The 26,293-nt window shown below is 37.1% G+C and overlaps 1 protein-coding gene across 12 annotated transcripts in view; it reads right to left on the reverse strand.

Annotated features, from left to right (window-relative positions):
* The window catches only part of Dlg1 (discs large MAGUK scaffold protein 1), a 181,161-nt gene that overhangs the window by 145,550 nt on the left and 9,318 nt on the right, over window positions 1–26,293 (reverse strand). For all 12 annotated transcript variants that reach the window (XM_052159031.1, XM_052159027.1, XM_052159029.1 and 9 more), the window contains exon 4: window positions 16,524–16,690. In XM_052159031.1, the coding sequence (XP_052014991.1) occupies window positions 16,524–16,690 (167 nt within the window). The remainder of the gene's footprint in view (window positions 1–16,523; window positions 16,691–26,293) is intronic.

Below are 26,293 nucleotides of genomic sequence, written 5' to 3' on the forward strand. Positions count from 1 at the left end.
GTGTGTGTGTGTGGGTGGAGGCACATGCCACAGTATACATGTGGAGGTTAAGGCCAACTTTCAGTTCTCTCTTTCTATTGTGGGTTCTGCAGATCAAATTCAGGTGATCAGGTTTGCATGACAAGCACTTTACATTGGCCCTACAGAATCTTCTTATACCTAATTCATGCTGGTATTTGGAAATATGTAAAAGAGGTGAATTTACCTAGCTCTCCTGCCTCTCTGAACTAGGCCAAAAACATTCCCAAGGATGTCAGGCTACATTTTTAGAGGACCCCCTCAACAGCAAAATGCTTAATAAATTTAATAAGTTGAGTCCAAATTTTGTATAGAAAAGTAAATGAAGCTACGGGTAATAGTACACACTTGGAAACTTGAGTATGTATTCAAGGTCAGTCCAAGCTATATAAGACCTTTTCTCAAACAAAGAATAAATAAGATTTAAGTAAGCAGAGTTCTAAAACAGTCCTAAGCAATAAGACCATATCAGACTCTAAATTATACTATATAAAGCTGCAATCAGTTAACACTGTCAAGCTGTCTCATAGACAGGGAAACAGACTGACTTCCTAGAAAGACAGGGGAAGTCACTAGGTGTAATTTCAATCCATTTGGGATGGAAGTAAATAAGGACTTTTAAAGAAATGACAAGAACAAATAGGTACAATTTAGAAAAACGATTTTACTGAAAAGGGAGAGGGTGAAGAGTAACACTGTGAGTAAAAATCCATGACAAAGTGCATGAGGGGTAAAGACCATCAACGGACATCAGACAAAGGTTAATCTCTGATTAAAATGAAAACGTTCTTACAAACTACCAAAAGGAAAAAAAAAGAAAGGCCACTTCTGCAAATAATACAGTATAATAAACTTTGTTTAAATACCATAAAGAAATGCAAATTAAAACTTTAGTTACATAATAATGCTCATCCAGCAAAGAAGTAAAAAATCCAAAAACTCATTCCTTTGCTAATTTGCAGAAAAATATTCCCTCAAACACTGCTAATAAAGATGCAAAATGGCACAATTCCTATGGAGTTACTTAACAATAGTTATCCAAATTAAGCTACATTTTCTCTCATCTAGCAATGCCACATATACAGACAAGACCTTCATAAATACAAATAACAAAGTTGCTTACTGAAGCACTGGGTTTGGTTTTTGTTTGTTTGATTGTTTTGTTTTGTATCCAGACAGGGTTTCTCTGTATAGCCCTGGCTGGCTATCCTGGAACTCACTCTGTAGACCAGGCTGGCCTTGAACTCAGAAATCCGCCTGCCTCTGCCTCCCAAGTGCTGGGATTACAGGTATTACAGGCGTGCACTACCACTGCCCGGCCAAAGCACTGGTTCTTAACAATGAAAAATTAGAAAGAATCGTTCTGCTCACTGAAAGTATTATTTACAATTATTTCAGCTCATTTGTGTTGCTAGACTATAATTCCACACACTAAGTAATAAAGAACTGAAATGTATTTCCTACGTGTATGGGAGCTGGATGCACACAGTATCAGAATACCTTCTGGACAGGTATCTGAAGGGGGCAGAAGACATCCTTCAGAACACTTTACATTCCTCTTTGGCAGAAAGGTAGAGAGACAGTAAGGAGCCCTTCAACCTTGAGTCTCTGCACCAAGGTACTCACCTCACAAGGCCAAACCTCTGATGAGACACAATCATTTCTCAAAAGCTACAGCTCTTAACATCTTCACACTGCTGTATAAAGTGTAAACCTGAATCTGGAGGGTGGCATTATCGTTCAAAGTTTAGCATGTATCTTAAGAAGATCTAGAATTTTTTCCTAAAATAGGTATGGATCTAAATTCTATTTTTTACTTAAACATAATCACATATATTTAGGAAAAGTTTCTAAGTAAAATGTGCAAGGGGTGAAAAGTCACTATCAATTGTATAAGAGAAAAATAAAAACATTCTTTTTACTTGTAATTATATTAAGTCCTAGATAAAAGAGGACAAAAAACAACCAGTTTCTAAAGCTAGGGAGATGGCTCAGCTCATAAAGCTGAACAGATCCCAGCACCAATGTGAAAAGCCAAGCAAGGCAGTGTGCACCTGCAACCCCAGCAGATACATAAGACCCTGGGGTTTGGTGGCTAAACAAGGATTAGGTTCTGTGAGACCATCTCAAAACTGAAAAGCGAGTGAGGAAGAATACAGGCCTCAACATGTGTGTATACATGTACACACACATATATGCAAAAACAACAAAAGAACCAGTTTCCCCTAGAAGGGAAGAAGGAATAAGACTGAGACAGCACCACCCACCAGGAGGTGGGGGGCAGGGTCTCCCTGCAGCCCTCTCAGCCTGCAGCTGGTGGACTAGGGTAACCTTGAATTGCAGGGATCATCCTCCTGCCTGCTTCCTGAATGCTGGGATCATAGAGAAGTTACTTAGTGACAGTTTTGATTTTGTTGTTTTATTTAGACTAGGTCTTGCCAAACAGCCCAGCCTGGCCTAGAACTTGCAATTCTCCTGCCTCTACCACTCAGGAGATGGGATTACAAGCATTTGTTTGATTGCTTGAATTGAGCTTATTCCTCAAAAATTATGTTAAAAAAAAGTACAGGAGCAGAAAGTGAAAGATTAGCTGCTGAATAGGAATGGTTGTTACAAGCCAATAATACTAATTAAACTAGAAACATGTTTCTTTGTACAAATCAACTACATTTCACAGTACTAGTAGACAGAACAGTGCCAGCTTCATATTTTCCATCACTGCATGAAATTCTACTGGACAATGGCGAAGCTGCTGACATTCTGCAGCTCAGAGATAGAAAGCACTACCTTGAGAAAAGATTCTGTTTCTCAGTTCTAGTATAATCCAGAAACAAACTTACTTCAGAGTTGGCAGATTTCGGCACTTAAGTAAGAAGAAAGCAGATGCGTAACTCAAGTCTCCATGTGGACCCCACAACAACTGGAGCTGAGGCTCCCTGACTGGCCTCAGTGCAGAGATGTGCCTACCACTGCAGAGACTTGATGAGCCAGGGTAGGGAGATAGCCAGGGGGTTCCACACTCTCAGAGAAGGGGAAGGGGGATGAGAGGAGAGACTGTAAGGGGGACCAGGAAGAAGGGACATCAGTTGGGGTATAAATAAATAAATAAACAAACAAACAAATCAGCAAGAAATGATGGGGCTGGAGAGATGGCTCAGCAGTTAAGAGCACTGGCTGCTCTTCTAAATATCCTGGGTTCAATTTCCAGCACCCACACAATTGTCTGTAACTCCAGTTTCAGAAGATCAGACACCCTCACACAGACAAATACATATATAGGCAAAACACCAATGCACAAACAATGAAAATTATTTTTTTAAAAAAAGAAAAAAATGAGTGGAAACAACAGGAAAACCTACTTTCTGGATCCTTCTGAGTTTATTACTCAAAAAGACACAGAATGACAATTAATTTCTAATATTGCAGCTTATATGTGTGACTGTTTTGCCTGCATGTAAGTCTGTGCCCTACCTGTGTGCTTGGTATCCACTGAGGCCAGCAAAGGTTATTAGCACTTGTGGAACTGCAGTTATATTCAGTTGTGAGCCACATGTGGGTGCTGGGAACTGAAGCCAGATCCTTAGAAAAGCAGCCAGAGTTCTTATCACTAAGCTACTTCTCCAGCCCCAATAAAATAGTAATGCTTTCTGAAATATCTATAAGTACATTACAAAGTAAAATACGTTTTTAAACCTCAAGTTTAGGTTATTTGGACCCATAACAAATATTTACTGAGTACCTACTGTATACTGAATACTTGGATAGCCAGATAGACCATGGAAAACAAAACTATGCTGCTGTCATGATACTTTCAATACAATGAGAAGAACACAGTACCAAAGAATGTGAGTGCACACACGGTCGGTCTACTGTGTCTGAGAGGAAGTGGGTACGTTCTTCCAGCAGCAGCAAAACTGAGTAGTAGAGGCCTGATGCAGCCGTCCACAAACTAGAGATGGAAGAGTAAGTTCTTAAGTCACAGTTGGAAACTGCTATGTACATATTCCTCAAAGATGAAAGAAACACCTTAGAAGAACTGGGAAAAGCCCTATTAACAGAGTAATGGAAACAAGGTGTAGTTCTTAAAGCAAAAAAAATAAATAAATAAATAAAAAAAAAATAAAAAAAAAGCATTGCCAATTCTTTCATTGGGAATTAAAAAAAAAAAATCAAAACTGTCCTGACACCACCTATCATGAGCTATTATATTTGGGAAATTAAATAATAAAAGTATTAACAACTGGGATTGGAGACAGCTCAGCAGTTAAGAGTAGTGACTGAGCTTCCAGAGAATCTAAGTTCAATTCCCAGGACCTATATAATTAACAAGTGTCTGCAATTCCAGTTCCAGAGTATCCCATATCCTTTTTTGGTCTCCTTGGGCACTGCGTGCGCACTCAACACACACACACACACACACACACACACACACACACACACACACACACACCCTGCAAGGGGGAAAAAATATGCAAGCTGGCAAATCTCGATCTGGAGAGTTGACTTTCTCCTCCCCAGAGTTGATTAAGGACCTATACACAACACTTTGCTTTTTTTCCAGTTCTACTTTCTGTCATCTATCAGCCTATTAAATGATCCTAAGAAGACATAGAGAAGAGCTTTTCTAATTACATGATCAAAAATTACTACAACCAAAGATGGAAAAAGATATGGTTTACAAGAAACTCTGATACTGTTAGCTCTTCTTTCCTCCCAGTTACTGATCAGATAAAATCATCATGAAGAAGGTAGACATCCTGAGCTGCAGTTTACACACAGCACCTCACTGCTCTAAAACAGAAAAGCTATTTAGCAACATTCCCAAAGTACTTCTTAGATCTAGTGTGGTAACAACTTCCCTACAGTGATAATGAACCTGGTAAAACTATATTTCTCTGCTTAGGCCCTAATATTACCTCCACACTGATATATTTCTAAAATCACTAGTTAAGAAGCTAAAAACTCTCAAGAAGAAAACTAAATTGTTTTCTAAGACAGTATATGGGAGACACACAAGAAAATGTTGTAACCAAGCTAATTAAATAACATATAATCTATATTAATATAAGTAAAAATAACCAGAAACAATACTCCAAGTGCTCTTTTCCCTTGCAAAGTATTTAACCCAAAATGACTTTTTTTTTTAAATTCAAGAAGGAAGCATGCCTTCAAACCATCCGTCTCAGAGGTATTAATTAGGGCTGGGTACTAGCTCAGTGGTGAGGCACTTGCCTGACATATTCATGGTTCTGGGTCTAATTCCCAGCTCTGGGAGCAGGGAAACAAACTTAGTTCCTTTTAAGGACTGTATTAATCAGAAGAGGAACGTAGGGCTATTTATGACTGTCTTAAATTAGTAAATGCCAATTATACTACTGTAGATGGAGGCCAAGATTTAGCAGTTCAGTAACAGTGAAGATTTAGTCATCCCATCTCACAACCTAGTCATTTGAAAGCATTTTAAAATAACAGTCTTCATTGTTAAGAACATATAGTTATTACAGTTATGGAGGGACTAAAAAGCTAATCATCATTGCTTTAGCTCAACCCACATGCCTGTTCTTAAGGGTATCCATGGTAGCAATGATGCAACATGCCTACCTAGTTCACTGTGCCTACACAAGTGGGAGAAAGGGGAGGCGGATGATGAAAAAAATGTTACTTGAGGTGTTTAGTACTAACACGATAGAATTATATCAACTACACTGTCAGATTTTATACGCCATAACACTCTCCAAAAATCTGAAAGGACCCTAGAACCGGAAGACAAGAAGGGGGAGGGAGCACGCACTGAAGCCTTTAGTTGAGGAGAAAAAACATTCTGCTCATCTTGCTGTAGCAACTGATTAAAAATGCTCAAAGGGTTTATTTCTAACCATAGAATAAATTCTAACAACATTTTCAAAACTACAAATAATGTTTTATGCTTCCTAATTTCCAACCTCCACATTTTCCTATTTTTGTTTTCACAGTTATATAATAATTTATAAATATTTTAAGGTAAGTGATTATAGCCAATGGTTTTTAAGAAATAAAAAACTGTTCTCTTCTGCTTAACAAAGCTGAGTGCAAAAATAAATCTAATTCTATCCAATTAAGACTAAAGAGATATATCAAATAACTTTGCTATAATATTGAAGCAAAAAATTAAACTAAATGAAATTACACAAGGTAATTAACAGGAGAAAGACAAACATAGATAAGAAAGAGGGAGAGGAGAGGAGAAGAGAGGAGAGCAGAGCAGAGCAGAGGAAAGAGGAGAGGAGAGGAGAAAAAAAAAGAAAAAGACAAATAAAAAAAGTCACAACAGCAGAGGTCAGGCCGTATCATGGACACGCTGGTATCTGATCACAGACTGAGCCAAAGCTCTGCATGCAATAAAACAAAACAAGAACTCAATGCCATCAATTTTCCCACTTTTCCTCTGAGAACTAATCCATTACACAGAAATAATAGCTTGAATTCAGAAATACTTATTCTTTTATCACTAAACATTAATCTTAAAGTCTCAACAGTTGTATTTAAAAATCACTATTTGACATTAATATGTAAAAATAAAAACCAAAATGGATACTTCCTGTTTTGAAAACCCAAACCTAAAGTTTAAATGTAAGCACCTAAAATTTATAACCAAAGTAGTCTGCTTAGAAACTAAGTGAGGCGTGCTGTATTCAAGATAAAAAGCAGAACAGCCTTAAAAAGTGCTTCCAGAACTGCCTGTACAAGTTCAAGGTCCTCAGTCCGGACCAGTATCTATCTAACAACACATCAAGAACCCGACTGTTTCAAAAAGAAGAGTCCAGAAACTGTTTGCAAAATGAACTACACTTGCGGCTAATATGTTATGTCTAAGTGGAAGAGAAAAACTCGGAGGAATACACGACCCGAGCACATCAAGGCTTTCCAGATCTGGGCTGTTAGGAGGAAAGCTTCCTATAAATCTTAGAGAGAAAAAAATCAGTTTAACACACTATTTTTAACCTACTTGAAATACATTTCAAACTATTGCCTTTGCTAAGTATGCATTATATAGATTCAAGATCTGTTTTCAAGCATCTAACAGTAGTTATATCTTAAAAAATGAACACAGAAAATCATACCATATCTTACCTTTGTAGTTACAATGCACAGGCAATCCATTATTCTACCATTACAATATTTTATACACAAAGAAAAACTATTTAAAATGCCTATTTCAACAACAACAAAACTTTAAAGTTGTTAGATAAAATCATAGATGAAAAGTTATAACTGTGCCAAGATCTCGCCAGGATCCATTCTTAGAGCTAGCAATTTTTCTACTATCTGAAATATAAGAAGCCAGAATGTATCACGTGCCCTACAATCTTCTTTATGTAATCTTTGTCTGAAGAACTTGAAATTATCCAACAGAACACTGTGGAACTTGGCGGGTTGATTCCGGGAGAGCCCACTGCTGCTTCAGACGCTACCTCATTAACCCCTCTCTTCAGGGCTCGTTGCCAGGGAGTCATCTGATAAAATGCCCCACAAGGAGGTTTCCCAACACAAATTTAAATCTGTTTCTCCTTGTTTGCTGTAGTTTAGATATTCAAAGAATGGCCAAAAAATTAATAAAGAATCACTAGAAAAATGCAAGCAAACACTTGTTCCCCTCAGCCATCTCGGCAGCTGCAGCCTGCAGCCTGATGACTTCCTCGGTGGTAAGGAATGGACTATTCCAAGCGTTATTTTCAAGAAGGGGAGCGGGAGGAACAAAGCAATCATATAAAGTGTCATTAAAACTTCCACTTTCTCTCTTTACCAAAATAGTAACATTTTACCAGTGAAGACAGATTGTTACTTTATCATGTTACTAAATCCACTTCACCCAATTCCTTGTCCCTCAGGTAGAGGGAGGGAGCACCAGAGAGGCAGTTACAACTGTACCATTTCAAACTCCTCAATAAGTATTTTTTTAACCCAGAATTCACCTGACTTTTTAAATCTTGTCTGGCTTTTAAGATTATCAAGCACACGGTTGGCCAGGCTAACAGCGAAGAGACAGGGCACAGAGATGCCCGTGGCTCTCCGTTTCATAAGCATCTGACTCCCCTAGGAGAGCACACAGCAAGGAAGAGCACTATCTGTAACTTTTGTCCCTTCAATAAATTTGTCACTTTTTAAAGCAAAATGGTTGTTTTAAAACAATGAAGGCAATATTCAAGTACTGTAAAAGCATTGTATTTTGGAAACAATTTATTGGTTTCTTAGTGTTCTGAAATTTCTCTCATGAAACTTTAAGATACCAGAGAGAGAAGACCTTCCTCAGTGTGGCAGACCTAACATCAGATGTTGAACAACCCCTATAGCAAACAGGAGACGTGGGTAAACCCATTAATAAGCTATAGAGCCAGTCCTTTTTTTCTGGTGGGGTTTGGGGGAGAACTCAAGTTTCCTTTTTATAAAGTACACAGTGACACTAAGAGTCCTTCCCCTTACTTCTGTTATAATTTCTATACTCAACAGTCTCTAAGTTCCAACCAGGACAAAACCTCAAGAATGTTCCTGTACCTACTATTTTATCCTCATCACCTATGAATTAGATATTGTGACCACAAAGTAACCAATCCTCAGTATGTGTTGAGGACTGAGTAATTGTAGACAATTACAAAACTAAAAATCTGAATTGATTCTGAAATGAGAGTTTGTTTTTCCCAAGAAAACCTCTGAAATACCTTTGCCAACTAAACTTGTAAGACATAGAATAGCCAGAAAGTCAAGTTTAAGTTTGAATCAGCTTGATATATATTTAACAACAATCACATTTTAGGAAATAATTTTAGTTGGAATCTTCATTTTCATCTTAGACATTAGAGTCATCCATGTAACTAAACCAAATTTGAATAATCAAATTTGGGCTGGAAAGATGGCTCAGCTGATAAAGTGCTTGTGTTGTAAGCACAAGGACCTAAGTTTATTGCTCAGAACACACATTTAATTATGAGCCGCCCGCCATGTGTGCAGCTCATACTTGTTGCCCAGGACTGGGGAAGTAGGGACAAGGTAGATCTCTGGGGCTTGACGGTCAGCCAGCTTAGCCTAAATCAGCACATTCCAGGCCAATGAAAGACCCTAGCTCAAATCAAAGGTGCACAGCCAACGAGTAACTATACCAAAGAGTGTTCTCTGGCCTCAACACACAGTGCATTTGTGTCTGCATACTCACCCCCCAACACATGCATCTGCCTGCACACATTCTTGATTTTAAAGAGCAATTTTACAGAATCTAAGTTTCATAAGATGTTGATTTTTTTAATTAAAGTATCACCTGACTATCCAATTTCCTACCAGTACCCATTTTAAGTATACCTATTATCCCTATTTGAACAGTAGTTGCATATTTGCAATGTCTATGATGTAACCAGTTAACTGTATTACCTTTTTAATGTACTTAATTATCTTTCAACCAAGTTTGAATGTAGTATCTCCAAGAGAGAGGGGGAGAAGAGCAGGGGGAGGGAGGAGGGAGGATCTTGTATGAGCTAGGCAAACACTAGAACACTGATCTATACACTCCAGTCCTCATTTTTAGGTTTTTGAGATAGGGTCTCATTAAACTATCCACAGTGGTGGCCCTGAATACACTCTGTAGACCAGTCAAGTCTTAGACTTATAACACTTTTTGTTTTCTTCCTTCTTTCCTTCCAGTCTATCTACCTATCTTAGTGTATGGGTTTCTTGGCTAAATGTATCTGTGTTCCACCTGTGTGCATGCCAGAAGGAGTAAGATCCCCCAAGACTGGAGTTACAGACAGTTGTGAGCTACCACATGGGTGCTGGGAATTGAACTGAGGTCCTCTGGAAGAGCAGCCAGTGTTCTTAACCACTGAACCATCATCTCTCCAGCACCTGGCCTTGTAATATTCTTGACTCTGACTCAAATAGTTGGGATTTTCAGGTTATGTTACCAGATCCCAGTCAGTGGGTAAAGTTTTCCAATGTGAGTAAAAACTATAAACCTACTTACTCAATGAATCCATACACATAGGATTCATTTTGTGTATGTGCGCGCGCGTGAGCACGCACACACACACACACACACAAATTTTTCTGTGACTATAAGGTTTTACTAAAACAGAATTTTAAACAGACATAAAAAGGGCCCAAGTTAATTGTAAAATATGTGACTCAAAAAGAAAGTTACCTAGTAACAAACTTGAGTATCTCACTGACTCCACCATTCAAGAAAAAAGTACAAAGAGCTATCTATAGGCATACAGAGATTAGTTTCTACCAAGAAATGGGTGAAGATTTTGAACTGAGCCTTAAAGGTGTGTATTGTCCAACTATCATTTGAAAGATGGTACAAAATGTTTTATTCTAAAAATTGCAATATGGATCATACAAGCATGAAAACCAAACTAAAAGTGTCTGGTAAACAACAACCACAACAACAATAACACAGGGCGGATGATGGTTGTATATATATGTCTTTAATCCCAGAACTCAGGGGGCAGAGGATCTCTGTGAATATGAGACGAGCTTCATCTACAGGGTGAGTTCCAGGACTGCAAAGAGAGACCCTGTCTTGAAAACAAAAAACAAAAACAAAAACAAAAAAATAGCAGAAAATCATTGATCTAGAAACCAAAAACACTTTACATTAATCATAAATTGGGCTATATTAAACTTTGAAAATTAAAAAATTGAAGTGCTGGGCAGCAGTAGCACATACCTTTAATCTCAGAGCCAAGAGGCATAGACAGGCAATCTCTGTGAGTTCAAGACCAGCCTAGTCTACATAGAGAACTCCAGCAACATCTCAAAAGACAAAAATCAAAACCAAAAGACAACAGACAAAGCACGTCCAAGAACTTGAGAAAATATTTTTAATATATGTATTTGACAAGGGAATTCATTATATCCAGATAGAAATCTTGTCAATCAATAAGGTAGAAAACTTTTTTAGTGTATAAGAAATGTAAACAGATACTTCACTGAAGAATCAAAATGAACAACTAGGGCTGAAGTTTTCTCAGCAGTTTAGAGCATGAATTACTCTTGCAGAGGACCCAGTTCTGAGTCCCAGTAACCAACACAGTGGCTCACAACCATCAGTAACTTCACTTCCAGGAGGTCTGATACCTACTGACCTGTGTGGGCATCAGGCTCAAAAGTTGTGCACATACATACATATAGGCATGACAAATAAATACATCCAAGATTAAAAAGACAAGAACTAACATATGAAGAGATTCTTGTTAATTGTTAATCTCATTAATGACATGAAAACTAAAAACAAATCAGCAGGAAGAATCTCTATATACTTCCTATGCACGTATCAGAGTTCTCTAATGCATTTTTAAGTTAACCTTTAGAAGGCTTTAAACTTTAGTAGTCCATATGTGTTTGTAACTGTCCTGTCTCCAAAAATCCTAGTTTTGTTTTGTTTTTGTTTTTGTTTTTTTTAGAGGTAAGATGAAAAAGAGATTATCTTCCCACACCACTTAGGTAATTCTCCTGCTAGGATGACCTCTGAAGAGTTAGAGCACTGAACCAACAGGTAAGAGCCATAATAAAACAACAGTACTGAACGAAGACTGAGTCTTCTTTCAGACAACTAACCTGCTTTCTTCTTACAGTCATATCTTATAAATAAAACCTGCTTCATTTAATATACAGATTCGCTGTCAATAGAAACTGAAAACACGGGAACACTGAAAATACAGCATGTGACTGCATGGCTGACTGGCAGGGGTGGTATGCTGCCATTGCCTACAATCAAAAGGTAAATCTTGGGGACAGGGCTACAGCTCAGTGGTTCTTTCCTAGGCTTGTGTTCTACTCAAACTCAAACTGCCTGATGCCCAGAGGTCCAGAGGTGTCCAGATGGAGTCACTGATAGCTGTGAGCCACTGTGTGGGTACTGGAAAAGATCAAAATCCAAAATCTGAAATGTGGTTTCTACTAAATCTAAAGTCATAGATTCAGTGACTATCTACATAGATTCAATCTACTATCATAAAGTCAAAGTATAGTGAGTAAAATCAAGTTGAAAACCAGCCATAATAGAAATATAGAATTTATATTTGTGTTTATTTTAGCTAAATATATTTTAGCTTAAAATTTTTTGGCTTAAAATAGCTACAGTAAAATGTTTTACTTTAAAATTTTTCTTTTATATGGCACCTTCCCCAGACTTGAAAATCAGACTAAGGATGGAACCCAAGGCCTCATATATACTAGCACTAAGTTATTCAGCCAGTGCTAGACTTCTTTTTCAGTTTATTTTGTAGCAGGATTTAAGTTCCCCAGTTTACTTATCATCCTGAACCTGAACCTATACAGTGTTTGCTTCTTTGTTTTGTAACCCTTAGAAAAGGTTTCCTCTAGCCAGGGATAATGGCATACACCTTTAATCCCAGCACTCAGGAGGCAGAGACAGGAGAACTCTTGAGTTTGAGGCCAATCTGGTCTACAGAGCGAGTTCCAGGACAGTCCAAGCTACACAGAAGAGAAACCCTGTTCTGAAACATTAAAAAAGAAAAAAAAAGTTTTCTTTTATCCTAAAGGCATAGAAAAGTCTGTTCTTATTGTTGTTATTTTTAACCCTTTGGTTATTCCAGCCACTTAAATGGTTAATACTAGGAGTAGAACAGTAGATTCTCTCTGTAATCGTATCTCAGTAAATTAGGCAACGTCTCCTACTTTATCCTCCTTTCTTTAAGGTTATACACTCTTCTCAAAGTAATTCAACAGAATTATTTCTATTAAAACAAAATGCCTTTAAAAAAAAAAAAAAAAAAAAAGACTAACAGTCCAAAGGGGAGGGGAGGCTGGCAATGCAGGCCAGCAGAGAGCTGCCTTGCACACACATGCAAACCACCCACACCACTGACCATTAACCCTGGGAGGGATGGGGGAGGGGGAGGGGTGGAGGTGGGGGTGGGGAGTGGAGGCCCCTGCCTGCAAAACAAGTTTATAAACAAAGATTACTAAAGCATCTCACTGTGCAAATGTTCAAAGTAAAGGGCAAGCATAAAAAGCCACTAAGAAAATAAAACATCACTTTAAAAATAAACTATATTGAACTTAATTTTACTACATTAGAAAAAAAGAAACAAAGTCATAAGGTTAACTAAAAGAATTTGGCAAGATTTATATCTGTTACCAAGTGTAAATAAATAAATAGGACAAAGAAAACTGGACAGGTGCCTTAAACTGCAAAGATTTAGAGAAAACAGACAAGTACTTGCAGAAACTAATCAATGTCAAATACGTTTTGCAAAAACAAACATTAAGTAAAAGAGGCAAGACCATATCGTATGACATTTTTGTCAGAAAAAAAAAATATTGCCTACCCAGGATTTAGTGTATAAGTACAGTAAGTCAAGTCATGTATAAAGCAAAACAAACTTATGATTTCCAGGTTATCACTCAATTTGCAGTTAAACAGAAGTGCCTTTTTGCATTTGTTTGAATTTGGGTCAGTGTGCTCCAAAGTCTTTTCAGCCACAAACATGACTGAAACAAGAGATCAAGCTAATGATCACCTAGCCAAGTGTCCCATCCAAATACAGCAAGAATGGATGAATGGGGGAATAAATTTCCTACTGTGATACTCTCAAAACAATTAAATCTCCAAACATTTCACAGAGCTCATAATTGTCTGTCAGTAGGTTTTAAACTATGTACATTTTCAGACTAACATCTGTCAAGTTATTTGCTACAGAAACAGTAGTTTCTAACAACAGACTTCACAAGTTTGGCATATACATTTTCCCCATTAAAAAAAAAATCTAGAAGTTGATGGATGTATCCCAATGATTCTCTTAAAGAGTCCATCCATGAATGAGTATAAATTTCAAACACTGCTTGGGCATTTACCACAGGGAACACCATGTGATCCTATTTGTTCTCACACATTTTCCAAATTAATCACATCTAACATTTTTTAATTTAAATGTTCTCTCTTCATTTGTTTGAACCTTCAACATGTCTAGACAATAAAGAAAGAAACTAGGGTTGTATTGCATTCTAGGTATCAGTATTTCACTTGGAAATGTTTCTAAAATCCGTCTATGATAGTGATTAAACCTAAGAGGCTTCATGCATGCCAGGCAAGTACTAAGCTCTGATTTCAACTTTTCCTTATAATGTTGATGAAACTCAATACATTTGTATTACTTCACACACAACTAGTTATCTGAAAGGAGAGAACCTCAATTGAGAAACCGTCCCCCCCAAGATCCAGCTGTAGAGCATTTTCATAATTAGTGATGTCCAGGAGGAAGGCCCAGCCCATTGTGGGTGGTGCCATCCCTGAGCTAGTAGCCCTGGGTTCTATAAGAAAGCAGGCTGAGCAAGCCAATGGGAAGCAAGCCAGTAAGCAGCACCCTCCTGCCTCCAGGTTCCTGCCCTGCGTAAGTTCTTGTCCTGACTTCCTTTGGTGATGAACAACAATATAGAAGTGTAAGCCTATAAATAACCCCTTTCCTCCCCAACCCTGACAGAGACAACATTGCTGTTGACCTTTCTTTACAGAAATCCACCTCACCAAAAGTTCATTTTCTCTAACTTAATGGGTCATCATTTCCACTGGTTGTACTGTATCAGATATTTTAAAGTGATCTATAAAGGGAAGGCTGGTGAGGAGGCTTTGTATTTAGGAGTGCTTGTTGTTCTTACAGAAGACTGAAGTTCAGTTCCCAGCTCCAACATTGTGGCTCAGAACTACTCATCACTCCAGTTCCAAACCTTTTTGACCTGCTCAGGCACCAGGCATGTATGTAATACACACAATGATTTATAAGCAAACAATAGAAAAAATAGTAGGTAAACAGGAAAATCAATCTCTTAAGCCTTAACGATTTTTTAAAAAACAAAAGTCTTTTAATCTTGGACTAAGATAATAAATATGGAAACTGTAACTGGGGGTTGGAGAATTGGCTCGATAGGAGCACTTACTGCTCCTGCAGAGGACCTGGGTTTGATTCCTAGCACTCACATGGTGACTTAACTACTATCTGTATATCCAGCCCAAGGAAATTGTATGCTCTCATCTGACAGGCTCAGACACCAGGTATGTATGTGTCTCACACACACACACAGAAAGGCAAAATGCTCATACATATAAAATAACTAATAATTTGTCATATGAAAATAATTTATATAAAAGAGAAGCATATGCCTCACATTCTGGAGGCTAGAGTCTGGCATGTGCTCTGCTAAGGGACATCTTGCTTCACTCTCACAGGCACAGGGCAGACCTAAACTTTGGCATAAAATTTCTCTTATAAGGACCACTTGTGACAAGCAAGCCCTCATGGCCTCCCCGCTTCTGGGGTAAGGGTTGAATCCAGAGTCTTGGGCATGCCAGGCAACTTATTTTGGAAGCAGCACATTTATCTGAACCATAGCAGGAACTACAGACATTTTTAAACTGTATTTGAAATAGACCACAGGATGAACTCTCATTATAGCAAACAATGTATCAACCAAAGAAGAGGAGGGTAAAAGAAATTATACAAGAAAAAAGTAATTTTTAAAAAGAGAAAAAATATGAATACACACACAGAGAAATGTGTAAGATTCTATCAGGGTTACTAAGAGAAATAACTATAAATTTAACGTTAAAAAGTCTGATACCCAAAGACAGGCTTGTGAAAACTAGCTAGCCTTAAGCTGGGTCAGTCATTTTCTTTTAGATTTTTTTCCCCAGCTTTGAACTGTAGGAGAGGGATTATGTGTGCTCAATCACACCACTCTAAAATGCTAGTTATGCAACAACATATTAAATAAAAGAGAAAGTGAAAACTTGGACTCTTCATTTCCAGTGTGCTACATAGCTATCCCCCCTTCCTGACTTATTACTCATCAAACAGAAGCTGATTCAATTTTCCAGGCACAGTCTAGTACTAACCAGAGGGACTAGAATCAAATTTAGAGACAACCACTTTTTAAATGACTAATGTTTCTCAGGCAGAGTCCTCATTACAAATGCTGCACCACATCCAACTCTACTAGCAACAATATAGCACAACCAAAAAAGAACATCACCAATTATGATGGTAAAGATAGTTATTAAAACTCAAAGACGTTAGCAGTTTTAACTACAGAAAAATGAAAAAGCCAATGCTGACTGGGACAACTGCTAGTCTTCTCTGAGTTTTAATGCCAATCACCAGAGAATCAACAGAATTTCAAGCCAATCAACAGAATTCTTGCCATAAGTAAGGGATCAGAGCCACAATTATAGTCTTTCTTTAGTCAAGAAGAACACAAAGCAAACTCATCTTTCAAACTACAATGGCCATGTTAATAATTATATAAATGAAGCTTTCTGAGGTCTACCACCAAGACACTAATATCCCAAAACAAGTATTTCGGACCTCTAACATGTTAAAAACGTTAAGACAAAAATCAAGATTGACTTTTTAAGAATATTTTAATTCTTTTCTCTATCTCATTATTATTTCCAAAAAATACCCATCTTACAAAGAAAACTGATCACTGAAAAAACGACTATGAAAACTTCTTCTTACCTCTCCTGGAGGACTAAGGCTGCTGGGCAGGGTTTCTGAAGTCACGGCAGTGCTTGGAAGACTGGCAATCTCCCAAGTAGTCACAGGCTGAACTGGTTCACACTGCTTTGAATGATCCACACATTTTGGATTATCAAGTAAGGTCACTTCATAAAATTCTTGAATATCTAGAGATGAAGAAAAAGAAAATTTCAAAGGCATTTATATCTACTGAATGATGCAATGTTAAAACAGCATAATTCAAAGGCCACTCTGACTATTAGATAAATAAGTCCAATTCTACCACATATTCTTCCCCTCAAGAGAGGGTTTTCTGTGTAATAATAGCCTGGCTGCCCTGGAACACTTGGTAGACCAGGCAGGTTCCAGCATTACAGAGAGCTGCCTGCCTGCGCCTCTCAGTGCTGAGGTGAAAGGCGTGTGCCACCAACCATGGCTCAGCCACACACTTGTAACTTTTAACAGGTTATTTACTCGTTTCATTATGTCACAACTGCATCAAAACCTGCTAGCCCTCGTAGAAAGTCTTAGAAATGGTACACTTCAAAAGTTAGTGTTTTTGAGAGATGGCTCAGCTAAGACTGCCCCATGCTTGGGCTGGAGAGATGGCTCAGCAGTTAAGAGCACTGACTACTCTTCTGAAGGTCCCAAGTTCAAATCCCAGCAACCACATGGTGGCTCACAACCATCCACAGTGAGATCTGATGCCCTCTTCTGGTCTGTCTAAAGACACCTACAGTGTACTTACATACAATAATAAACAAATCTTTGGGCCAGAGCAAGTAGAGCTACAGTGTAATCAAATACATAAAATAAACAAATCTTTAAAAAAAAATAAAATAAAATAAAAAAAAAAGACTGCCTGGTGCTTTTGCAAAGGACCTCAGCTAGGCCTCAGTACCTATGCAAGGGGATGACACCATTGCCTGAAACTCCAGCTCCAGGGTATCCAATGGCCTCTTGTGATCTCTAGAGGCACCTCCACATAACCCTATACACAATACACATTCATGTACACATTAAATAAATCTAAACAGTTAAGGCATCATGGATGGGGGAGGGGCTCACAAGTCCACCTTAGCTGAGAAGCTACAGCCGGTTGACTAACAGTGGAAGGGAGAGATTTTTCTTTTCTTTTCTTTTTTTTTTTTAATTCTATATATTTTTTATTTACATTTCAAATGATTTCCCCTTTCCTAGCCCCCCCCCCCCCACTCCCAGAAAGTCCCGTAAGCCTCCTTCTGGGAGAGATTTTTCTTTGAAGGTATTACAGCAACTGCTTAGGTTACCCACGTTCCCTCCATAGATGGACCATATACACCCATGCACATAAGGGTAGCCCTAATTAGACTCAGCAGGTCATTTAAAACTGTATTGGAAATGAAAGGTGGGAAGTAGATATGGAAGAGGCGTCTAGGGAAACTGAATGGGAAATTATAGGGCAAATACGATCAAAATACATTGGAAAACATCCATGTGTAAAATTTTCAAACAAATATTTTTTTAAAGTGCTGTGTTAAAATCCTCATCAATTAACTACAAAAAATTACTAACACGCTGATAATGTCTTATTGTGAACTGTGCAAGAGCTGAGCACAATAAAGTGCCTAGCATGCTAGCAGATAATATACTCTTAATAAACAGTGGTTAATATGATTATTATAAATTATCCAGATGAAACATCACTAATATTTCACATCTTTATCATCACTATTCAGACCAGGAATGTAAATCCTCATATGGTCTTAACTGTCCTTCTAACTAAAGTGAAACACATTTTTAAAACCAAAGAACTAGGACATTTCCAACTCCGTAGTCTGCAAATCTAAGAGGAAGTGAGAAACAATCACTTAAAAGTATGCAAAAAGTATGGAAGAAACCAAACATTTATTCATAATAACACAGCATAATTTAAAAGATAAAATTACCTTTCTCCCAGTTGGAGTCACAAGAACTTACTATATTAATAATATTAGCAGTGGCTATTCACACAGCTCAGTAATGCTGAGTGACAATTATCTAATGTTTAGATTCACACTGTGAGTTCTTTAGTCACCTACTGGTATAATTTAGAATTCTTTAGAGAGAGGGAACGGTTTAACAGCCAATATGAGCATTATCCAGAATAAATCATGAATAACTATAAATAACACTTAGAGTAACTTTTATTTCTTGTTTCTTACTATATTAAAAGTATCATTATACTTTTTAAAAACATATTTCATTGGGCCAATGCAATAGCCGGGCAGGTAAAGATGCTTGTCACCAAACCTGATAACCCAAGGCCAATCAATCTCCAAGGCCTGCAAAGAGGAGGGAAGAACTGACTCCCACAAGTTGTCCTCAGGTTTCCACATTCAAATGTGGCACTTGCAAACCCATACACAATTATAATAAATGAAATGTAATAAAATGTTCTTGAAAGCCCACAATGCATAAGAAAGTAAGGACAAAGTAGTTCTGTTTGCAGTTTTAACAACCAGCAGAACTAAAAAAAAAAAAAAAAAAAATCCAAGTAAAGGACTAATTAAAAACTAATGTTTGTATACTGAAGATGAAATCAATCTATCTCACCAGCTGTTAAAATTATTACTGGGCTGGAGAGAAGGCTCAGTGGCTAAGATGGCTTGCAGAGGAGCGGGCTTTGGTTCCAGTTAACCATTCAGTGCCCTGTGACAGTGCTTAACCTCAGTTGCAGGGGTTCCAGCATCCACTGCCCTCTTCAAACCCCAGGCAAATATATGGATATTGATAAAAAAAATTCTTACACATAAAATGAAAACACTAAGTCTTTTTTTTTTTTTTTTAAGAATACTACCAAAGAAAATTGGATGTGAAAGCATTTTCTGGGCTAGAAATCACTGCATAAAAATGACACATAGCCATTATGAAACCAAAAATTCAAAATCACTTTATCACCTATAAGACACCCTCACCAAAACTACTCAGCTTTTAGCTTCAACCTCCATCTAGTCTTCAGAACTAATCTCTAATTCACAGGAAATACAGGCAAATAGAAGTCAATAACACTCTAAAGCGAACCATTAAACAATCCCACACTGGACACCTGTCTCCTCGGAAAGCCAAACTAAATAGGAGAAGTTACTTACAGATAATTCTACATAACTAAAGATAGCACCAACTGCAGAGTCTGAGTCTGAATTACCAGTGATGTAGGGTAGGGTAGGCAGCTATAAGAAGCAATGGGAGAAGTTAGGGAAATATGAAATGCCTTCCAGAACATACTAAGGGTATCTATAATAGAAGTAACGTGGAAGGATTTGTGAAGAATATATATTTTATACACATAGCATATATTTAAGAGTCTTATCCATATTCTTACTTAGTAGCACCTATGCGATATATAAGTAATATACATGAGATCCTATTACATTATGCCTCCAATAACAATGATTATTGAATAGTTACCAGTACCTAATTAAACTATATTATGATAAAGCAAGCTTCTAATTTTAAAGTCCTATATGACCTTTTATCTTTTAATTAACTGAGCACTGCTTTAATACCAATGCAATAAAAACCTACACTAGTAAAGATCTAAAAAACAAAACTTTCCATAATGATAAAAATAAACTTGGCTTCACTGACCAAGCTTCAAGGTTCATAGGCTATAAGCATCAGAACTGTAACTAGTGTATTTAAGAACTAAGTTTATACTTTTTGTAGGCATAATTAAGTTGAATGGCCACATGACTAAAAATTATTCAGAAGTCTAGACTACATCATTCAAGAAAGGGAGCATTATACTTGGTATATATGTATAATCAAGGAATAAAGTGTGAATTTTTGAAAAATTTCACAGCATCTTGCTTGTCAATTGAAGTCTTTAACTCTAATTCATCTATCAAACTCAAGTCATATATCAAACATCCCTTTTATGGGCTGGAAAGATGGCTCAGTGGTTAAGAGCACTGACTGATCTTCCAGAGGTCCTGAGTTCAATTCCCAGCAACCAGATGGTGACTCACAACCATCTATAATGGGATTTGATGTCCTCTTGAGGTATTTCTGAAGACAGCAAGAATACTCACATACATAAACATTAAAAAAATGCCCCTTTTTATTTATATATACATACATATACATATATACATAAATATGCACACAATATATAAACACAAAACTATAATATATATGAATATATTTAATATATACTAATTATATATAATTATATATAGTTTAGTCAGACTGGCTTTTCTTTTTTTTTTTACAAGATAAAGATTTTATTAAGCTATTTCATTTATTGTTTTATATGTTTTATATCTTTACATAAGTCCATGTGTAAATATATACATATATATGCATGATCCTTCAAAAACAGGTTCTAAATAAATACTTATTAATTGCATGTTTTATTTCAATTGTATTATAGTCATGGGAAATATAAAAATTATATGATTTCATTTTCAAGACATTTTTATTTATTTATTTTTTTTATTTTATTGCATGTGTAGGAGTATTTTGCCTGCATGTTTACCTGTGAAGTACCTGCATGCCTATATCCATGAAGACCAGAACATGGTATCAAATCCTCTGGAAATGCAGTAACAGACAGTTGTGACCTGCCATATAAGTAGTGGGAATTGAATCCAGGACCTCTGTAAGAATAGCTAGTGTACCTGAGCCATCTCCTCAGCCCCCCTCAAAATATTCTTTTTTTTTTTGAAAAGCATGTTCTTTATTGAAAAAGGAACTAAAAACACTTTATGATAAAATTGAAGATTTACATGGAAAATATTTCTGATAAAATAAAAGATATATAAAAACACATTAAATTTGACAATTTTCATGGAAAATTAAAGAGTAAAGTAGTAAACTTAAAAAATAATGCTAAATTAATTGAAAAAGGAAGCAGAAACATTTTATGATAGAACTGAAGATTTACATGGAGAATATTTCTGATAAAACTGCAGACAAATGTAGAAAAACTTATCACAGAAAATTTTATATAGATATAATAATGGTAGGCATAAAAGTATCCCTAAGTTGACTGAAAGTGGAATTATAAACATTTTCTTTTTTTTTTTTAATATATAAACATTTTCTGATAAAGCTGAAGATTTACATGGAAAATATTTCTGATACAATTGAAGAAATATATAGATGTTAAAATTGAAGATTTACATGAAAAATATTTGTTATTCTATGCCTTTTTATTGGGGAATTGAGTCCACTGATGTTAAGAGATAGGCTTTTTCTTTAAAATTTTGTCTGTAATGTGTTTGCCTGCAAGTGTCTGCATATTCATGCAATGCCCCTGAAGGAAGGAAGAGGGTGTCAGGCCCATGGTCTGGAGTTAGTCTGTGGCAGGTGGTGGAGACTGAACCTGGATCCTCCAAGAATGGCTGAGCCAGTGTCAGCCCTCAACAGCTCTTCCTGATTGGTTCTATCTAACCTCCTGCAGCTGGAGGGTAAAATATCAATCCTATTTTAGCTGTATCAGGATTTATACAAAATGAGCGGAGTTAACACCACTTAGAATAGCTATTATAAAATAAAACAAAAAATAAAAAGCAAGCATTAAAAAGATGAAAGTAGACCCCTTCTTCACTGCTCATGAGCAAATGTGTAAAAAGGTAAAAACTGCTACTGAAAATAGAAGATAAGCTGGGCGGTGGTGGCGCACGCCTGTAATCCCGGCACTCTGGGAGGCAGAGGCAGGTGGATTTCTGAGTTCAAGGTCAGCCTGGTCTACAGAGTGAGTTCCAGAACAGCCAGAACTACACAGAGAAACCATGTCTCGAAAAACCAAAGAGAGAGAGAGAGAGAGAGAGAGAGAGAGAGAGAAGTGGCTTCTGAAAATACTAAAACCCAAAATTCCCATGTGATCCAGCGACCCCACTTCCTCATATACATAGAGAGAAAAAAAGAGGCTGAACCAGACTGACAGATCTGTATACGAATGGTCACTACAGCGTAAGAGCAGAAAGGTGAAAATACAACTATCCTTCAGAACTTAAGGAATAAACACAGTATGTATGTACAAAGAAATATAATTTACCCTTAAGAATAAATCTTGAAAATATCCTTAAATGAAGTAAGCCAGACATAAAAGGACAAATATTATATTCATTCCATTCATATGAAGTATCTAGAACACCAAATTCAGAGACAAAAAGTGAAATGCTCGTTAGGAGTCGAGCCCAGGACCCTGTAAAACAGGCACTTTTTGTTTGCTTGCTTGTTGCTGGAGACATAATTATTACTCAAAGAGAATTTCAGTTTGAATTGAAAAATAATTAAAACTTAAGATGCTAAATTTTATATTATATATATTTTACCACAAAGCAATAAATAAATAAAAACAGAAAAGTTCTAGGATGAAGAATGTAAGAGTTTGATCACGAGATGGCAGTCTATGAAATGTTACTGCATGGGCATGGCTTGGCTGTGGTACACATGAACTCACAACAGCTGCCCATGCACACAGAGCTTATACACAACCAGTCCATAAACAACCACAGATGGGGAAGGGACTCATGGGGCTCCATCTCAAGGAGCTAATGGTCATAGAGGGCTGTTGAGGAAGAGGAAGTTACTGTCTTTGATAACATAGCCACTGGCAAATTACACATTATTCTGGTGGAAAACTTCACACCCATGCCCACGTGTGTGGCCCTGATTAAGGGTGGTAGGACATAAGGCAAAACCAACCAACCATCTAGAATTCCATTGCCAAAGGATCTGATGCCCTCTCTGGACTCTGTGGCCACCAGGCATGCACATGCTATATACACATGAAGACCAAGACCCATACATGTAAAAGCTAATAAAAGTTAAATGACAATATATATATTTTACAACCCAACAACAAAAATGTCTTTGAAATAATGAGAAAACTGAAGGGAAAGGGTAGGGATGTAACTCAGTAATAGAACACTTACCTAGCATATACCAAGTCCTGGCTTTAGTGGTCTAGTGGTGTGTGTGTGTGTGTGTGTGTGTGTGTGTATGTGTGCACATGTACATACATACATATCAGTAAACATTTTAATGTTATACAATTATAAGTTATTTTAATAAACTTATAAAAAAGAGTAAATTGCTGTTTTAAAATATGAGTTTATCATGTTCATACATCTTTTATAAAATTGGTAAACTTAGACTTACAGAAAAATTGAATGAAAAGTAGTTCCACCTCCTCACACCCACATCCCCTATTATTAATAGCTTATGTTAATATCCTGCATTATTAAAACAAAGCTATTAATTATCATTAGCTAAAGATCATAGTTTACATTAGGATCACTCTGTGTTGTACACTGACTGACTTAAAACGTAAATTTGTTGTTCTGACATATTAATCCATTAATACCAAACAGAACAGTTTCATTGCCTAAAAAATCTTGTGTGCCTCTACTCCCCAAATTCTGGAACTACTGCTATAGTTTTTGGACTCTTCCACATGAATTAAACTGTCATATCATTTGTATGAGCATTTCATAACAAAAAGCCCTAAATGCGTATCCCCTTTTTTCACCAAATAACTCAACTTTAGGAATTTATCCCAAAGTAGCCTTTGGAGACTGTCTTCTTTTCCTGACAGTACATGTTAAGTTTCCTGTCTTTTTATGACTTGTTGGTTTTTATCTTTTTTTTTTTTTTCTTCCCGAGACAGGGTTTCTCTGTATAGCCCTGGCTGTCCTGGAACTCACTCTGTAGACCAGGCTGGCCTCAACTCAGAAACCCGCCTGCCTCTGCCTCCCAGAGTGCTGGGATTACAGGCGTGTGCTGCCACCACCCAGTGGTTTTTATCTTTTTATAGCTAATATTCTGTGTTGTATGGTTCTACAGCACTGTTTATCAAGAACATCGTGACTCCAACTTTTACTGATTATTAATAAGGCTCCTATAAATTATACAAGGGTCTTTTCTTTTGGCACCTTCTAAGCTACATCCCCAACATCTTGGTTTTCTTGTATGTGTTTGGAGGAAAAAGTTTTGGCTCATGGTTTCCAAGGTGTTCAGTCCATGGTCATTTGGCTGTGGACCTGCTGAAGATCATCAATAGGCACAGGAGTGTATGGCGGAAACTATTTACATTACAGTGGACAGGAAGACCAGAAAGGAGGGCTATAAGTAGGTTTTTAGTGGGCATGTTTCAACTCTGGGTAAATATACAAGAGTGTAAGTAACTGGTGTGAGTAATGTTTAAGAAACAGCCTGAGCAGTATTCTGATGTGGCCATGCTATTCTGCACGCCCATCAGCAGTGGGTGTTATTCACATTCTTACCACCATTAAGTCATATCAGTGCTTTGGATTTTAAGCATTTTGAAAGGCATGCGGCACTATCTAGGTTTTTGTTTGCTTGGTTCTGAACAGGATTCTGCTCTGTATCCTAGTCTGGTGTAAGCTGTTGCCACGTGGGCTTGAACTTTTATTCCACTGACTCAGTTTAGACATTTTTATTGGCAGTGTCCTATGATACTTAATCTTCCAATATATTTACTTGCTATTTCTGACTACTTTAGCCTAATATTTGCACCTTCTGCTCACTTTTAGTGGTTTTTTTTTTCTTACTGTCAAATCTTACATGGTTTTTATGTAGTTGGGTACCAGTTCTTTGTCATATAAATGTTTCACAGATATTTTCTTACCGGTTGTGACTTGTCAATATTTTTTCCACCGAATAAAATACTTTCTCATAGATTAGCAATGTTCTCTATGTTGTATTAAATTATTGCATAGTCTCAGGTCAGTGTCTAGACCTTCTATTTCGAGCCTAGGTTATCACTAGCCTCGGTTCTTTGTTTGAGAAACATTACATGTTTGTGAAGTGTTTCTGTTTAGGATGATGTATGTTATCCCCCAAACTGTGAAGTTTCTCTTCCTACTTGAAAATGCCCATCCTTCTGCTTCTTACTGTCCTTCCTCAGGCCCTACCTCTGAGGCTATTTATGAGATGCCAGATTTCCTCTTCCAGTGTCCGCCAACTAAGAGAGTAGCAAAAGCAATGAAAATCTTTTACATGAAGACTTCGCAAATAAGTTAGTTGATTTTCATATTTATTTTTCTAATATCCACTGACTTGCTTGTGTGTTATATGTGTATGTGAGTACAGGCACAAGTGTATCACAGGTGCATGTGAGAGTCAATGGATAACTTCCGGGAGTCAGCTCTCCTTCTCTGTTCTGAGGACTGAACTCAGGTCATCAGGATTGTACTCAGACATTTTTACCCACTAAGCCAACTCTCTGGCCTCTAGAATTTTTTTTTTTTAATAGATGTGAAGGATTCTGCTAATCCTCAGGACTAACTCGATGTGTTTGTTTTACTCTCTTTCATGCTTATGTTCAAGCTTTTCCTGACCTTCTGATTGGCGGTTAGTCTAAAATCAAGGTGAGCACTCTGAGACCATGATGGAAGAGCAGGGCTGCACGGTGACCAGACAGACCCCGCTGATTTGAGTAAGGCTTTCAACTGTGATTCGTCTAAACAAGCAGTTTCCTCTAAGACCTAGGTGAGCATTCCTGCGTTTTCTTATATGGGTTTTTTCTGCTAATGCATTACCATTTTCACAGAAAAATATTTTTTCAGAGTAATAATAAAAATGCAATCAGTTATTCTATTTCTATTTGTTATGTGTATCTGGTAAGCTGTCTGTGGCACCTTCAGGGAAGGCTATGACATACCACTGTACTCACTTATTTTCTAAGTGAGCATCTAAATTAATGATTACCTAAGTTTACTGAAGGACTATTATTCACACTAGGTAGTAAATGTGCTAATTTATAATGACATCCTAGT

Source organism: Apodemus sylvaticus, chromosome 15, assembly GCF_947179515.1.
Source record: "Apodemus sylvaticus chromosome 15, mApoSyl1.1, whole genome shotgun sequence".
Classification (NCBI taxonomy): domain Eukaryota; kingdom Metazoa; phylum Chordata; class Mammalia; order Rodentia; family Muridae; genus Apodemus; species Apodemus sylvaticus.